This window comes from Parasteatoda tepidariorum, chromosome 7 (assembly GCF_043381705.1).
Source record: "Parasteatoda tepidariorum isolate YZ-2023 chromosome 7, CAS_Ptep_4.0, whole genome shotgun sequence".
Classification (NCBI taxonomy): Eukaryota; Metazoa; Arthropoda; class Arachnida; order Araneae; family Theridiidae; genus Parasteatoda; species Parasteatoda tepidariorum.
Genome location: NC_092210.1, coordinates 50,615,146 through 50,633,542, shown reverse-complemented (window position 1 = coordinate 50,633,542; position 18,397 = coordinate 50,615,146). Strand labels below are relative to the sequence as shown.

General features: G+C 31.7%; 1 protein-coding gene across 1 annotated transcript in view; it reads left to right on the top strand.

Annotated features, from left to right (window-relative positions):
* The window catches only part of LOC122269131 (cytosolic carboxypeptidase 6-like), a 534,894-nt gene that overhangs the window by 490,901 nt on the left and 25,596 nt on the right, over window positions 1–18,397 (top strand). Inside the window, exons 7-9 of the mRNA XM_043040819.2 lie at window positions 4,659–4,773; window positions 6,324–6,435; window positions 7,614–7,816. Of these exons, the coding sequence (XP_042896753.1) occupies window positions 4,659–4,773; window positions 6,324–6,435; window positions 7,614–7,816 (430 nt within the window). The remainder of the gene's footprint in view (window positions 1–4,658; window positions 4,774–6,323; window positions 6,436–7,613; window positions 7,817–18,397) is intronic.

Sequence of the window (18,397 nt, the reverse complement as noted above, 5' to 3'; positions counted from 1 at the left end):
TGCTGCACTACTATCTCCCGGGCCGTGGATCTGGCTTCTTTACTGCAGGTAGACGCATGGTGCTCCAACCGCAAAAAATTGAATCGCAAAACTCGAACGTCTTGTTGCTATTGAATACCCATGACTTTCACCATGCTGGCTATCTCCACTAAACCATCTTTGAAGATCACCGTAGTCAAGTAATTGACAATTTCAACCACATCTTTATTGAAATAGGTGTGTTTTGGAGAAAATTCCCAAATTGGCGAAGCAAGCTATTCGTAGCCTGATAGCCTCCTGCGTCGTCCCTGAGCTCTCGACGACGCAGACAGGGACTGATCAAGACAAATTTAGGCCCAAGGCCCACCAAATTTTCTGAGCCCCTAACGAAATACTATTTTGAAATTAAGTTTCTGAAGAGTAGTCCTAGCATTAAAAAGAATCTGTTGTTGATGCGGGGTAACAAAAGGGGGGTAATTTATCCATGAATCTTCATTTCTAATTAGGGTGGACTGTATTATCGCTGGTAAGACCTAAATTTAGTTATTTTTCTAAATCTGGTAAATGCTAGCATATGAATACGACAAGAGAGAGAGCACCATTACAACCTTATGACAACTTGTTTATTGCTACTCTGACTGGTTACAAAACGGTACTGTAGATGGCGCTGGAGTAAAGATACAACAGAATCTATTGAAGAGAACAGTTCTAAAAAATTTTGAAAGCAAAAAATTGAAGATCATTTTTCTAAGGTAAAGCTCTCGCATCTATATATTAAAGCAAAATATAAAACAACGAAACAATGTTTTGTCAAAATAAAAATAGTTTGGTGACCGCAAACAATTGAAATCAGTGATTTTTGCTAAAAGTCACTGATTGGTAGAATTATTTTTCACTGTAAGCTGTAATTATTTTTTTATTTAGTACTTAAACCAACACAAAGCTAGCCGACTTTTCATTAGATTTAACGATAAGTTCAGCATGTATACTAAGTTATTAATTATAATTAAGGTTATTAATTAAGGTTATTAATTATAAGGTTAAGGTTAAGGTTATTAAGGTTAAGGTTATTAAGGTTAAGGTTAAGATTAAGGTTAAGGTTATTATTAAGGTTATTAATTATAATTTTTATTAAAAGAATACATACAAAAAATATCCAAAAGGAGCCAAAATTATAGCTACTCATAGAAAATTAAAAACACATTTAAATAATTTATTTAAAGACATCACTTTTAAAAAATTAAAATTCATATTCAGTGCATTCACTTAAGCTATTGACGTAAAAACTGCACCAATTCAAATTCAGCTGTACTTTCGAATTTGATTAGTGCAATGTTTACACGAGTTTGGTTTATCAAGATTTATAGAAAATTTGAAGAAGAAAAAAAAGTGAATTTTTGAGAAAAACTGTTTCTTTCAGTATTTAAAAAAAAATAGTAATATTGTGGACTTTTTACTAATTTTTGAGGCCCCCCAAAAAAAGTGTGGGCCTAGGCGATAATCAGACCCTGGATGACAAAACGGTTTCGCCCACTCATACTCCATAGTAATTGATTCTTTTTTAGAATTTTTACACTAGAAAACCCCTTTAAAAATAAAGTCCTTCTATTTTTATTTTATTAATTCATAATTTCCTTACCCCATTTTGTCAAATAAAGCGTATTTAGTTTCATGTCTAATTGTACATAGCCTATGTAAAATTGTATTTAAATTGAGACAGTACAGCATGACATAAAACAAAAATAGTGTACTTCAACTAAACTATTTCCTACAGTAAAATACAAAAAACATGTCTGGATTTGAAGTGACTAGTAAAATAGATATACGTACTTTTTCTGCTGACTTTGAAAGAGAAATCGGAAGAAAACTCAAAATGGATTTTTAAAAAAAATCAAATAATATATATGCTTCTTCTAAGAAAAAAAATGCTGATGGATCGCTTTAGGTGTTTCTTTTTCTAGAATAGAATTTTTCGAACAAAAGTTTTTCCAAAATGTTCATTTCTGGGATATATTTTTAAGTTAAGTTGAATGGAAGAGGGAAAAAAATAATTCTAAATTTATTATGTTAAAGCTGTAGTTATAAAAAAATGGCAAATCCATTTTTGTTTTTCTTAAAAAATATCCCAATTTATTTATCGTTTCCTTTTGAACCTAAACCCTCAAATAGTAAGTAAGAAGAGAACTATTTTATAAAGCCTTTTTAAAAATTTGAAGTCTAATTTTTTTTTACTTTATGCCAAAATAAAATAATTTTCGAAATCCTTAAAAAACATGCACTTTCAAACAAAAATAAAACTCTTACCGTGTGTGTTTTTTTCTATATTACATTTTAGCAATGAATAATAACCACTTTTTGTAATGAATAATATTGATTTATTTCGTATTCTATAAATCAATATTATTTCTTGTGTGTTACATTTTGGTAATAAATAATAATAACTATTTTTCGTAACGAATAATATTGATTTATTTCGTAATTAATAATAGTATAGTTTACCTGAGTCTTAAAAAATATTTATGTAAACCTTAGAAAGAAAAGAATATCTTGTACGAAAAAAACGATTATGAGAGGAAGAACAACGCTACCACGAAACAATAAAAAAGATGAGAATATACCACTTCAAAAGTAATAAAAAAAAGATAATGTTTAAGCTAATTTCACATTTTATACTTGATGCATAACAGTGGGCGTATAAAGGACATCTGAACTAAAACTTTCATCAAACGTTAGCCATTTTAACATTTGACTGGATTTATCACCAAGAAATGTTGTGGTTGACGTTGGCCTGATTAGGCAGAGGGAGTGCGATTGTTCTTGTTTTCCAGTGGCGCCATCTAAGGCCAAGAATTATACTTCTGCCACACCACACTTCGCACCCGTTTATAGGGCGGACCCATTCATACATCCATTCATGCATCCACAGATCGTAATTTTTTTCTGAATCAGAGAACGATCGACTTCCAATCCATGATTTGTTATGGGATATGGGCCCAGCGCCCTACCGACCAGGCTATCCCGGCCCTCTCACCAAGAAATGGGATATGGAATAAAAAGGATGAGCGTTAAGGAATGTACCAATTTTAAACGTGTTTAATTTACATTTTAATTTTAACATCAAACATTTTAACACCAAAAAAATGCAGTACCATTTCTAGTTTAGTTTATTAGAATTCCAGGTTAATTTGTTGGTCATTTAACACATTAAGTAATGTAGTATCCTATAGATTCAACCTGTAAGCCAATTTTCAACCAGCTTTGATGTCAGCGCAACAGCTTCTATAATTCTCTGTTTTTATGGGGTAGGTTAACAAGCATATTTCGTTCCTTCACAAAACCACCAAATTGCGGATTGAGATTAAGAGATCTCAGTGTCCAACAGAGCAAATTGCTACATTTTTTATATACGTCCTACATTTTAACATAAGCCTACATACTGCTACTTACAACTAATTACTAATGTATGTAAGACTACACAGTCCTACGTACATTAGCCGACCCAGTTCTGGGTTTGAGATAGTCAATATTTAACTCCGTAGCCTTGTAATTTTGAATACAACTCAGAAGACCGAGGAACTCCTGGATCAAGCATTGGAACAAACTAGTTTTCGTGATAGAACTAACCCGAATTTGCGTTACATGGAGAGCAAAACCACGAAAACTTCCCGTGGTTAGCCCGACCGAAAGGGGATTCTAACCCATGATATATTTACCACTGAGGATATTTTACGTCAGTACTGTTGTCAGTGCGAGCCGAATCTGGGTAGCTATTTTTGCTTCTAAAAAAAACTAATAAATAATTGCTACTACATTTTATTTTATTTATTTTAAAATGGATGGAGCTACTACCTTACAGATTTATACTGGCATAAAACCTTCAGACGATAAAAATATTTTGTTCAATGAGACATTTAAAATATATTTAATTCAGTGTCAAGCAATAAATTACAAATTTTATTGTAAGCCATTTTTAACAGGCTGCTTTTTATATCTGAGTTATTTTTTAAATAGAGTTCTTAGAATAAATTCCTTATTTTGTATTTGTTTTATGTCTAGACCAGTGGACTCTACAAACCAGTATAATCTAACAAAACTTTCGTTATTCATAATATTTTTTTATACGGCAAATTTCCTATTTTGTTACACTCAAAAAATAATAGTTTTGAATAATGAATTGACCGTAGAAACTTTACGTAACAGAAGTTTTAATATTCAAAGTATATTTTTATGGATGTGGATTTTCCTATTCTGTGGCACATAGAAAAACAATATTGAAAAAAATTTACTAGTGAGTTTTTTTGTCTACCGGCGTTATTTTTGTTAAATGAAATTCATTAGATCAATTCATTATTGAGGTTTGTTTGCGTGTAACAAATAAGTTTGTTGCTTATAATAAAATCATATTTTTAATTATGACAAGTATTATTTGCTAATAATACTCGTCATCCATCTGTTTGTATTTATTTAATAAAATTTTCATAACTCACAACATTATTTTCATGAGCAACAAACTTCTTATTCTGCTGCACCTGAAATGCACACAATACTGTGAGAGAAAAAAAATTTATAAATTTCTTTAAACCAATTTATTTACAGTAAAGCGTTTAATAGATATGAAACTTCAGTAAACCAACTAATGCAAAAAAAAATGTGATATTAACTTGTTTTAAAATTTCTAGGTATGATAAACTTTCTCCTAAGTTCCCATCCCGTAGCAGAAATTTTAAGAAAAAACGTCGTATTCAAATTTATTCCGATGTTAAATCCAGATGGAGTGTATGTGGGAAATTACAGGTAGCTTGAATGTACTTCTATTCTTCCTTTATTAAATTATTTGAAACAATATATATCAAACTATGCTAAGTTCAAGGGATAATTATCCCCCAAGTTCGTTTAGATTTTAGCTAAGGAAACTGAATTGCTTATCTACGCTTAACTATAGCTTGTTATGACAAACAGTTGAAAAAATAGTAGGAAAACATAGTCGCCATCTATCCTAAAAATCAAACAAACCCTATAGGAAGTCTTGATGACTTTCTCTGACGTCATAGCAAAACGTGACTATTTTTTCCACTCTTTTCTCTTTAATGAATTACTCCATTTAAATCGGAGTGATTGGACTTAAGGAAATTTAAACATCGTCATTTCAGATAACAAATTTGTGCTTCGATGCATAGTGAAACCAAAAGCAAAATAACTGCCGCCATATGCAAATGAATTTTTCACCATCGAAAACAAAATTATTTATAAAATCGTCGAAAATGATGTAATCAGAAAAAAATAGAAATCAATACAAACGAATATTTTACCAACAGTTGAAAAAACCTCAACAAATACTGTCCCCTTTACCATAGAGAACACGAAACATGTGCGAGAATAAAGTTCAACTTGGGTTGAAAGTTGCTACATAAATCACAAAAAATCAGCACATATTGTATCAATTTTAGAAAAAAGCGTATTATCAATCTACATTTATATACATGAAATATATAATTTGACAACACTATTATATATTTCAAAAAGGTTGAATATAAAGCAGTCACTGGCCTTGTATTTGCATGTTTCGAAGGACACTATTGTTTAGAGTAAATATCCAAGATTAATTTGTATGCAAAAATTAAATAAAGATGACTTGAAGCTTATTTAAAATTTTGCATTAATTTAGATCAAAATACGCGAAAAATATTGCATTCAGAAGTTTAATAATTTATGGTTATGAAATCGAGCATAAAACACAGGTGTCTTTTAAATATTCAAAACATATCTTACTACCAAAATATAATTTTTCAAATTTGCACTTATTTAGATCTAAAACAAACAGTTATTCAACGTTGAAATTTATTTTTTTAACAAAACTAAATCATTGAATATAAATAAAAAAATTTCAAGCTATTTTTTTCGGCAGGGGGAGGGGGGTATTTATGCTTTTGTACAAATATGATTCCGATAATCTAACATAATTTTTAGCTATTATTAGACTGTTTTTTATAATTAAGAATACAAAAATATATTTTAGCTTGTAATTGAAGCGCCAGAAAAAAATGTGTAAAAGGGACACCGATGTCCCATCAGCTCGAAAGGGATAAGAGTAAACAAAACTTCATCTGAAAGAGTGACTTCTTGTTTCGAAAACAGCTTCGATGTAAGGGTTTTTAAAAAAGCTTCACTTTAAGATATCAAGAATTAACATTACAATCCATGATAATAAACCGAGAGTTAAAAAATAGTGTTTGGGGAACATTAAAAAACACTTTTAAAAAACTTCTTTTTTTCAAGATTTGTAGACTCGGTGTAGTTTGGCATGCACCGCATAATTGCTTTTGATATTCCTTTCTCTGCTTTAGGACATGCATATTGGGACAAGACTTGAATCGATGCTGGCAAGAAAAATCCATCCACGCTTATCCAACTTTAGCAGCCGTGAAAAATATAGGAGAATCTCTATCATCTGAAAAAGTATTGTTAAATATTTCTTATCAGCTAATACTTTAAGTTTATTCGCTTGTGAGCCCTAACTACTCTATGGTGAAAACCGATATTTCAATTTACATAGAGAAACATTACTAATTTTTCAATACAATTTATAATATTTGAATTTTACAATAATACTCATATCTTGCTCAGTTTTTAGCAAATTTTCTTTGAACTTTACTCCAACAATTTTGTAATTAATTTTAAATTTCGCCAAAAACTTAGTCTAATTTCATTGAATATTGATGAAGTTATAGCAAAAAATAAAGTAAGGCGAAAAATCTTTATTTTTTAAATAAATGTCCGTATCTCCATAAATATTTACTCAAGCCTTACGAAACTTTATGCAGCTATTAAAAATAGCAACTAAAGTAATCGATACAAGTTACAAATTTTTTGCTTTTATTTCCTGGTACAGGGTGTTCAAAAATATTTGTTTTCTCTCACAATTGAAAGCTATTGCTAAGTATGAAAAATCGCATGAACTTAACACCTCTGAAGTTACAAAATAGTCCTTTAAATATTTCTAGAGAAATTTAAAAAAATTTCAAAAACTGAAAGTGTCTCTTACATTATTGTAGGGTAGTGTAAATGCACAAGTGCATCTATCTTTATCTAAAATAGAAGTGATAAGGTGGGATTTAATAGTAGGCTATACTGTAATCATCATCCATAATTCATATTTTTGAAATCCTTATTAAAATGAAATAAAAAATGTATAGAAATTAGGCAAAGCAATTTTATGCGACAAATAAAACGAAAGCTTTATCAAAAGCCAAATTTTCAAGAGCAAGAAAGATTAGATAAAAAACATCAAAAGTCAGTTTTGTTGCAGGAAGTTTTTTTTTTTAAGTTGTTTCTAATGGTCGCCGTATTCCTACTTTTAATTCCTTCCAGCAATCAAAAGATTTTCGATTTTTTTTTCTTTAAATCTCGTCTTTGTTGCTAGCGTCCGATTTTCACTTTGCTCTCGTTTTTTCCGCATTTGAGAAGTCATCACCTTTATTGTAAACAAGGGTGGTGATTACGGAACACTCTGACTAAGTATTGCTTTTTTCACACCGTTACGTGACGTAACGTTATACAAGAAACAATATTTCTGCTAAAAACAATAAAAATGTATTGCATTCAAAGAACAGATATCCATTTATCTTTTTATCTAGGAAAAAGAAATAGATATGTATTTGGACTTACATGCTCATACGGGTCAGCTTGGATCTTTCGTCTACGGAAACAGTTACAGTGATGTGTATCGCTTACAGAGACACACGCTCTTTCCAAAACATCTCAGTTACTGTGCTCAAGATTTCTCCTTAGAACATACAGTCTACAATAAAGACAGAAACAAATCAGGTACCTCCAGAAGGTAAAACATTCTCTGATATTTCTAGTTTTTTTTTTTTAAATTTTAGAGTTTTTTAAAATTTTATTTAAAATCTACAGTCAAACCCCAGCTTAACGTACCCCTATTTACAGAAATTTGTAATTTTACGAATTTTATGAAGTTAGGGAAGTAGAACAATGAATAGCAACTCAGACACGGAAGTCAATGATAATGAATCTTTAGTGAAAACTGTTACTTTTTCCGATGCTTTGCACAGTTTGGAAACAATGAAAACTTACCTAACGCAGTAAATGAAGGAATATTTTCTTATCTTCATGACGTTGAAAAAGAACTTTTTTAATGTAAGAAATCGAGGAAATAAGCAAACCTTACTCACGAAATGTTTTAAAATTTCAAATTAATCAACCGTTGTCATCCGCTGTGTTTTAGGTTCCTGAATAAAAAGTGTAAGATTTCTATTTATTTTGTGTATTTGCTTATTTGAGATATTTGGATATTCCATAAGGTTAATAATTTTTTTTTTTTAATTTTGCCCCCGATATTACGAATTATCCTTGATTTAACGAATAATTTTTTTGGTTCCTATGAATTCCTTAAATCGGAGTCCAACTGTAATTCTCCAATTTAGATGATGAAGCCAGTATATTTTAGAGGTGGAGTGACTTGCCTTAAGTGAAGTAAGTTTAAGATATAGTAACCCTGTAATTGTTTTAAAAAAAGTAGACTTTTTATCTTATAAGAAAACATGGATTTTTAGTTTTACATTACATGTTTTAAACTAAATTTTAAATGCGTATTATTAAGTTAATTTGTATTATCCTTATAGCTGATAATGTGTAAATTTCTTTTTGAAATATCTACCAGCAACAAATATGCTAACTTTAACAAATTTTATTGGATTTGCTTCAAAACTTTGCAACTTAAATTGCATTGATGTAGTTAGTTTCCACTGAAGGCAAAGAATTTGTTTAAAAAATCCTTGAGACACACTGAAATAATGTACAATAAATACACTCAAATACATTTAAGCATTTCTAATTGAATTGAAAGAAACTCGAAGAAATTACTGAGTATACTGGTTTTAAAACACATTTTTAAAAAAATAGTACCAAATTTACCATCTTAACACTTTAGTTGTGTAAGAAGGATGATTATATTTTAATTTTTAAATATGGGTGAACTGTATTAAGTGATTTTATTATGTCTAATTTCTATCAACTTTCCTTTCTGTTAAGCCCACTTCGAATTTGCCTTATTGTTTTCTCTGGGCTGCACTAAGTATTGTTATCTAACTAATTTTATTAAGAATATAATTACTATTTTACGAATATAATAATAATATTCTAATTTATATAAAGAATATAATATAATGTACATATTATGAATTCTAAATTGATGATTCTTTCGTTACATTGCATTGTAAAAATAACTTTACTGACTCTTACGTTTCTCTTATTTTATTCGAATAAAATTTTCTTGCTAATGAAAACAAAATATGGTGGCAGCTGCTTTACGCCAAATAGTTTAAAAAAATAATCTTGGTCTAATGGAACCCCTAGTGCAGCACCACTTCGATGTAAAATAATTGCCACCAATTTTCTTGTTAAGATACACACTATGTTTTACAGTGTATTTTTTCCTCTCTGTGATTTTTATTTTTTTTAGCAGTACTTTGTTAAAATCCTTCGATATTCAAGTCTTATTTATGAATTGAAAAAAGAAAAAAGAAAACGAATATTTCTAAATTGAAGATATTTCTATTGACTAACAATATTTTTACAGGAAAATAATTAATTTACACAAGTATAAAAAAAAGTGGCTGGGTGGCGCAGTTGGTTTGTCGTCGGCCTTCTGAGCCCAAGTTTGCGGGTTCGATCCCCGGCCCAGACACCGGATTTTCAGGATGCAGAAAATCCTCAGCGGCCATGTCGTATGATTATGCGGCATGTAAAAGATCCCTGGAGTGCCTTATTGGCTATTGGCATTTCCGGCAAAAATTAAAATTCCTAGTGCACTTTAACATCCAAATAGAGTCTCGGTGCTGCCATCTAGTGTGGCAGAAACTAGACGTCCTAATTAACTTGACCAACGGTATCTCACCCATTGTGGTGGTCCTGAAAGAGTGGATACCACTTCTGGAGAACGCACTGGTCTGCTTATCGGCAAGACCGATTGTGCAGCTCATTGGAAATAAAAAAAAAGTATAAAAATATATAAAAAGTATAAAAATAGTTTTTTTTGGGATGTGTGTTTTAAGTATTCAAAAGATTGAACATTAAAGTAGTGTGTTTTTTTTTAAAACAATAAAAAAAAATTTGGCGAACTAAAGGGACGATTTTTTGAATGCCAGAAGTGTTTAAAAATCATATTTCTAAAACGTCTTTTGTTAGAGTATAAGATATGAGATATTTTTTTGTTTTTTAGTTCAATTATTTCAAGGAGAAATATTTCAAAACAACTATTTATCCTTTAATTGTTTATTCCTTTCATGTCAAATCCAAATGCATTAGTTGAGGAACTATTACTCCGTTTTCGTTTCAAATTTAATTGCCTTATTTGCATCACTTAAAAAAACTGTAAAGTATTACTTATTTTTCTGTTATGTTTTAATGTAAACATATTAACAAATCCCTACAGGTTTTATTGATTCGTTTTTCTCAGCGCTTCCTTTAATTTATTCCATTCATGTTACCAAAAACCACACAAAAGAAATGAAAGTAACTTAAAACTTAATTTCTGAAATTGAATGTGATATAATACACTTAAAATGCAAATTACAATATTTAAGATTTTTTTTCTATTTGAATGTTTGGTAAAGACGATTAATAAGCCATGTTACTTTTAGAGAACTGATTTTTAATTCCTTTTTTAATGCATTAATTATTAAATCTAAACAAGCTTCAAAACAACTTACCACAAAAATTAATTCAAGGAAAAATGCATTGGATTAGAAAAATATGTTTACAATATTAAAATATCTGGAAGCGTTGTTTTATTGTATTATTTTATTAAAGTATCTGGAATTATTTAGCGAGTTTTGCATTTGGAAATATAAAAGAATTTTAATCAATGTTTTAAAGTTTCATAAAATTTAAACTAGCAAAATAAGAAACTTTATAAACACTAATTGGTGGGCCGGGATAGTCTGACTGGCAGGGCACTGGGCCCATGTCCAAGAGGACTTGGGTTCGATCCCCGTCGGCCGAAGACTCCCCGTGTAGTAAATGATGACTGCAAATGATGATGACACGTTAAATTTGTCGGGTCACAAAGTCCCCATGTTCCCATAAATCATACCTCTGGGTTACTGATCCAGGAGTTTCCTTGTCTTCTGGATTGGTTCAAAATTACAAGGCTACGGAGTTGAACATTAGTAGTCGTAAACCCAAAATTGGGTTGGCTGTTCAACGACTGTTATAATAAAAAATTTTTTAAAAAATACTAATTGGTGAGTCGCCTTGGCTCAGGGAATAGAGCGTTCGCCTTCCAATGAGGTAAACCGGGTTTGAATCCTGACGATGGCTGATCGATACGAATCCGCATCCAGCTTGCACCAACCACAGTGCTGACGTGAAATATCCTCAGTGGTAGCCGGATCATGGGTTAGAGCCCATTTGCAGTCAGGAAGTTCTCGTGGTCTTCCTCCCCATGAAACGCAAATGCTGGTTAGTTCCCTCCAAATGTCCTCCACGAAAGCAAATTTCTCCCAATACTTGATCCATGAGTTCCCTTGTCTTTTGGATTGGGTTCAAAATTACCAGGCTACGTAGTTAAACATTAGTAGTCGGAAACCCAAAAATTGGGTCAGCTGTTCAACGACGGTTATAAAATAAAATTAAAAAAATTAATTGTTTTTTCTAATTATAACTTGGCACAGAATTCAATTTATAAAAAATGAATATTATTTTTATACAAAGTTATTTCAAAGTCAATTGAAAAAGGATAGAAATTTAAACTGTTGACTCAAAGTGACCCTCACGTGATGCTATTTTAACGCTCTGATTTTTTTATAAAACTGAAATAGCTTAAAAACTTACTGTAAACTCGTTTTCGTTGAACTAACTAAGCTTACAAAAAATGTAGTTTCATCAAAAAATTTCATTTGCAAAAACGCTTTATTTAATTAAATGTATTTAATAAAACAATTAAAAATGATTTAGCAGTTAATGTTAATGAAGTGGAAAAAGAAAATAGTTACATTTATGTGAAGTAAAGTGTAAAAGTGAATGAGATAATTAGATATTTAAATATTACTAATTAAATGAAATATTTTGATTGAAATAATTATGTAATTAAATAATACTAAATAAAATATATTAAAACAATTACATTAATTATATTATTAAGTCGTGGTTGTTGACGCATGTCTGTTTAGGCAGAAGGGTGCGATTGTTCTTGTTTTCCAGTGCCGCCATCTGTGGCCAAGAATTCGACTTCTGCCACACCATACGTTGCACCCGTTTATAGGGCAGACCCATTCATTCATCCACATTCTGATTCAGGTCATCATAATTTTGACCTGATCGATCTCCAATCCAGTACCCCCAGAGGTTTTGATTTGTTATGGGAACATGGAGGACTTTTGCTACTCGACAGATTTAACGTGCATCAGTCACTTTACTCCACGGGGAGTCTTCGGCAGGCGGGGTTCGAACCCACGAGCTCTCGGACATGGGCCCAGCGCCCTACCATACTATCCCGGCCTATTAAGTCATTAATACTAATAAATTAAATTATTAGGTAGTTAAATAATACTGATAAAAGAAATTACATTAAAAATTAATTATATTAATAATTATATTAAGTAATATTACTAAATAGTAATTACATCAAACGTTTTAAATGAAATGATTTACGTTGCTTTTAATGCTTAACTGATTCTTAGGTCACAGAGAAAGTTAGTATCGATCTAGGAAACTTCTTCGCTGTTACGAGACGAGTTCAAATACCCCCAAAAACATACATTTTGAGATTTTCTCCACAAAAATACTTTATTATCAAAAGAAAAAGGGGTAAAATTTAATATGTCATTATTTCATCACATGTATACTGAAACCATTTTCATACTTTAACTTATTTTTACTTTCCTGGAACAGATTGCACGGTTAAAAGTGTTAAGACAAGAGATCGTATTTCTATACACTGTTTAAAATATCTCAATTTTAATGGTGTTACAATTGCGGTATATACTAGGCATTTAACATATTTTGTTCCGTGTTTACATGTTAAACACATAAAAATAAGTATTTATATCAGTAACAACTTAGCTGCCACAACATTCCAAAATGAAAATAAAATAAAATAGTTCCAATACTCAATTCAAAAGTTAACATAGTCCTAGAAATGACTTAATACTCTTTGAATTCAAATAAAATAGCAAATGGTAAATGTCACAACCATTAAGTTTCAACTCAAATCATTTTATATACAGAAAGAAAAAAAAAGAATCAAAAACGAGCTTCAGAGATATGAACGAAAAATCATACCGAAGAATGATTTAAGTATGACGAGGCAGTATTTTCATCCCCCCCCCCACATCCTTCTTCTTGTATCCCGTTTTGTAAGCGTTTTTGTTTTGACAGCTATATTACCCTTCACATACAGCCTTTCTGGAAAAATTGAGCTGGAAGCTGGAAAGATCTACTAGAGAGAGATGAAAAAAACGGCAATCTCAGCCTCTTCTTTTGTTTTCAATAAAGATAGGAACAAAAATATAACTATGGCATCATATGTCCCCCTTGATTCGTTTCGGAATATCGTCTAACATTAGGCGGTCGCCAAAGATAAGCGCTCGAAGCAAATTTAGTATCTTATTACTTATGTTCGCTTCTTTTTGAGTTACGAAGCGAAAGGGGTAGTTTTTTTTTCGGTAAAGTTTTTATTTTTTACCATATGAAAAATACAGTCTTCTTTTCTTACGTATTTTTTTATGAAAAAAAATACTCCATTTATTTTCAAAAAAGTTTCAAAAGATAGTGTGCATAATCGCAAATACGTTTTTTCTCCCTTTTTTTTAACCTTTTTATGAAACTTTAAACCTAGCAGAGAAACAAAAAAAAATATTTAGATTTGAAAAAAAAATTCTTTTTTTTCCTTTTTGCTTTATATCTCATTATAAAGTGTAAAAAAGTAAAATATAGATAGTTATTTTTAATTAATAATCCAAATTAATTCGCGGATATCATTTTGAAAAAGAATTATAGTTCTGCATTTAGTTAATTCGATACAGTGATAGCAATATATTTTATTTGGTATTATTTTATTTTATAACCGCCGTTGGAAAGCCGACCCAACTTTTTTAGTTTACAACTACTAATGTTCAACTCCGCAAGCCTTGTAATTTTGAATTCAAACCAGAAGACAAGGGAACTCCTGGATCAATTAATGGAAGAAATTTGTCTTCGCGGAGGACTTTCTGATGGAATGCATTTGTGTTACATGGAGAGGAAAACCACGAAAAATTTCCCACGGTTAGCCTGGCGGCAAGAGGACTCCAATCCACCATCTACCGTCCACTACTGAGGAAATTTTACGTCACCCTGTGGCAGATGCGAGCTGGATGCGGAATTTATATTGACCAGCCATTGCTGGGATTCGAAGCCGGTTTACCTCATTGGAAAGCGAATGCTCTAACATCTGAACCGCTATTTGGTATTTTTATTAGAAAGAGTGATTAGCAATAAATTTAAATATCATATAAGTAACATTCTAAGCATTGTCGTAGGTCAAAAAAGTTTTCAATGTTCGCTTTTGTATTGTCACATTATGATATCACTCAGGCATTAACACAAGGAACCGACCGGTCTGTGTAGGGGACAGGGAACTGTCCTTGTAGCAGAAAGGTCCTGGGTTCGAATCCCGGGCAAGGCATGGATGTTTCTTTCTCTCTCTCTCTCTGTGTTCTATGTCCTTTCTCCTTTGTGTGTGAGTGTGACCCACCCTATAAACGGGTTGTGGCTATGTGAATGGCGTGCAGAAGTCGAATTTCTGACCATAGGTTGCACCACTGAAAAACAGGAACAATCGCACTCCCACTGCCTAAACAGGCATACGACAAAAAAAAATTAACGCAAGGAGATATTTAGTGTCGCAGTGACGACAGGGTGTGAAGAAAATGTGACATGTGAACATACCATGTCACAGCATGACGTCACAGCGATATTGAATGTCTCATTATGGTCTCATATTAACGTCTGGGTTAAGTCAAAATGTGACGTTACACGGGCAGACATTGAGACATTTTTTGATTATACATCGACGTAGCAATGTGTACACGTGACTTCACAAATCAGCATTCGTGACTTTCACATTTTTGTTACATTCTGGCGACGGTGTTATCTGGGTTATGACAACGAACATAGTACAACTAGAAAATTAAGCAATGATAAATAATAAAAATTTGTTTATAATCATATTGAATAAATAATTGTGTACGAATGATTTATCTTTCACTTTTTCCAACACATGACTTGTTTTATTAATCTATGCATTTTTCATTTGAAATACTAAAGAAAATAATGCAATTGTTGAATTCAATAACATTTATCGCTCAATATTGTTTTTGAATATGCACCGAAGAGCCATTACATTATGATCACCCTCTATCTATAACAATGGGCTCGCCCAGGTTTTCATGGTTTCTCGCCCAGGAACAACGTTTTCATGGGGCACATTAGGACCCATAATCCTCATAGAACAATCCCTGAAGTCTGTAAGCTACTTGAACATAGTTGCAGTCCAGGTTCACCCATTCATGGCAACAGTTTTTCCTGCGTGGGATGGTGTTTACCAACAGGATAATGCACCATGTCATAAGGGTCGAAACGTCGAGGAACATTCCAGTGACTTTCAAGTCATGTCTTGGCCCCCAAATTCACCTGACCTTAATCCAATAGAGCATTTGTGGTCCTAGTTGGAAAACCAAGTTCGTGCTGCCACGCTACCCCCTCGCAATGTGAGGGAATTGCAGGACCAGTTGATGAGCGCTTGGTACCAGATACCTCAAACTACCTATCAGCACCTTGTGGTATCAATGCCACGGCGGGTGCTAGCAGTTTTGAGGGCTAAAGGTGGTCCTACATGTTATTAGCAGGGTGGTCATAATGTAATGACACTTCGGTGTACATCTAAATATTAAATGATCCAACGAGCCCCATGCAGTGAACCAATGTACCTCGGGATAAATTGGTATGATCAACCACCAGAACATTTATAAAAAAAAATCTTGAATGCTGAGCAGCGTGTAATTCGTCTTGTAAAATATCAATTAACTTGAATAATTTTTGAAAAATGGACCAACTGACCACTACCTACCCTATAATTTGAATTTTACTCCCAACTGAAACGTTTCATCATTCAGGGTTACGTTGAAGCTATTAGGATAGCTTAAGCCATTTAAGAAGGTAAATGTCAAACGCAGATAAAAGCAGCATTGTTTTTAGTTTTGTTCTTAACTTTAAAACAATCAATTGCATATTTTAATGGATCACGTGTGATGTAATGACCTTGAAATGATCTTTATTGAATCGATTATTCTCGGAAAAAGAAAGAATTACTTAACTATAATTTATTACCCATAGGCAAATTGGGTGTTGTTTTGAACTTAATGGCGTGCTCACCTTATTTGGACGTCATCACACTTTTCAACTGTGTTCAAGAGTAATAGTAAAAAGTGCGCATGCGTCGTTTGATAATTTTTGAGAATTCTTTTTTCTTCACCAACAGGCATTTTTAATGTATTTACATAATAATAATTTAAAGTATTTTTATATTCTTTTTATTATTAACTTATAATTACTGTCTTGACGGTGATTTTAACATAAATATGAATACTGGCGAATGAAGACTATTTTGCGACGTTTTAAAACACGTATATAGGCAGGATTTGAAACCCAATCCGACGACAATCCGATTGAAAACCAATCCGGATTTGAAAACCAATCCGATAAGAGGACAAACATCAATTGAAACAGTTTTTTCAACCCATGATTTGAAATGTTGTTGCGTTTATCGGACTCAATCCAGTAAAGAAAAAAAGCATTTTATCAATAGGTACCCAGTGATCGAAATAAAGCGACAGCAATTTTTATTTATTTTATTTATTTATTTTGATTTAAAATATTATTTTTTTAATTTTATATAAATGTTATTGGTGTTGTAAATTGAACCATTAAAATAATTTTGGAAGGACACAGTTCACAACTTCATTTAAAAATTTAATATTTCGAATTAATATAAAGCTTGAAATATTTTAATTTCTTATCTGTTCGAAAATGTATGAACTTAGTAAAAAAGAAGAACCCAAAAATTTCGAAAAAAATGTGCAAGTATATTTAATTACTTAACATAATCAATCTAAATTTTTAAATTGAATTGAATGTAGGGTTTACTGGCACAAGGTCCACAAAAGGACAAGCTGCGCCAAACATGCGATTTTGAAACGAATCAAAGGTAAACTCATCCTACTATTTTTCTTACTAGATTTTTACACAACATGCCTAGAATATTCGAAAGCGAATAAAATCAGTTAAATGTAAATACTATAAAACCAGATGAAACAGGATCAAAAGTGAATAAAATCAGATAAAAGTGTAAACAGGATAAAACAGTTATATACAGTATAAAATACCAATTGCGCGTAGAAACGCGAAAATGTTAGGGGGATGGGTGTCTCCTAACAAATCCTCCAGCGATAAATAGAACTACCAAAAAAGGTAAGACGATAAAAGTTAAAACATGGGCAAATAGTTAAAGTATGATTAATAGAGAGTAAAACATTACAAGAGTCGCACTGGGGAGGCGGTTCTCCAAACAGTAAATGAAAATGCTAAATTTTTTTTTAAAAAAAAGCATTAAAAACAGCGATTGCAAATTGGTTGCTTAAGGTGCACTATTCTAAACAAAAAGAGGAAATTTTAAAAAAAAATATGATCACAATGAAATAACATCGACTCGAAAATAAACAATCGATAAATAACAATAAACAAAAATCGCAATCTGAAGCATTAGGGGATCCTAAAAGTAATGTCGTTTCGGTGCATTTGATATTTATAATTACGATTTTATTTTTAATCAATAATGTATTCATCCTCGTTTGCAACCTTTTCATGTCGGATCAAAAATGAATCGAAATGGATCGAAAAAAATGCATTTGTCTTTAAGACTAACGAATATTTAATGCGCCGAAACGACATTACTTTCCGGTCCCCCTAATATAAACTCAATAAGTATTTAAAAACTAAAAAACCTTTACAAAATGAAATAACGTTAGCATAAATCATTGATAATCACCAAGGAGTATCAGTGACTGTCTTTTCGTTGCAATCTGATTACGGTCATTACCAACAATTTATACCTTGGTCTCAGTTGGGCTCAGTATGAGTCCTATAAGAACATCCACTGAGGGACCAATATTGGGATGTCTAGATATTTTAATATCGGTCCTAGAAGGGCCTATATAGGTCTTATATTGGTTAAATAATGAATATAAAATATTTGGTGAATCTGACAATTCTATATAGAGCCGATATTGGTTGTAAAGTGGCTGCAAAATATTGGGTGAACCGGGCAACTCTATACGGGGCCAATTTTGGAAAAATAACG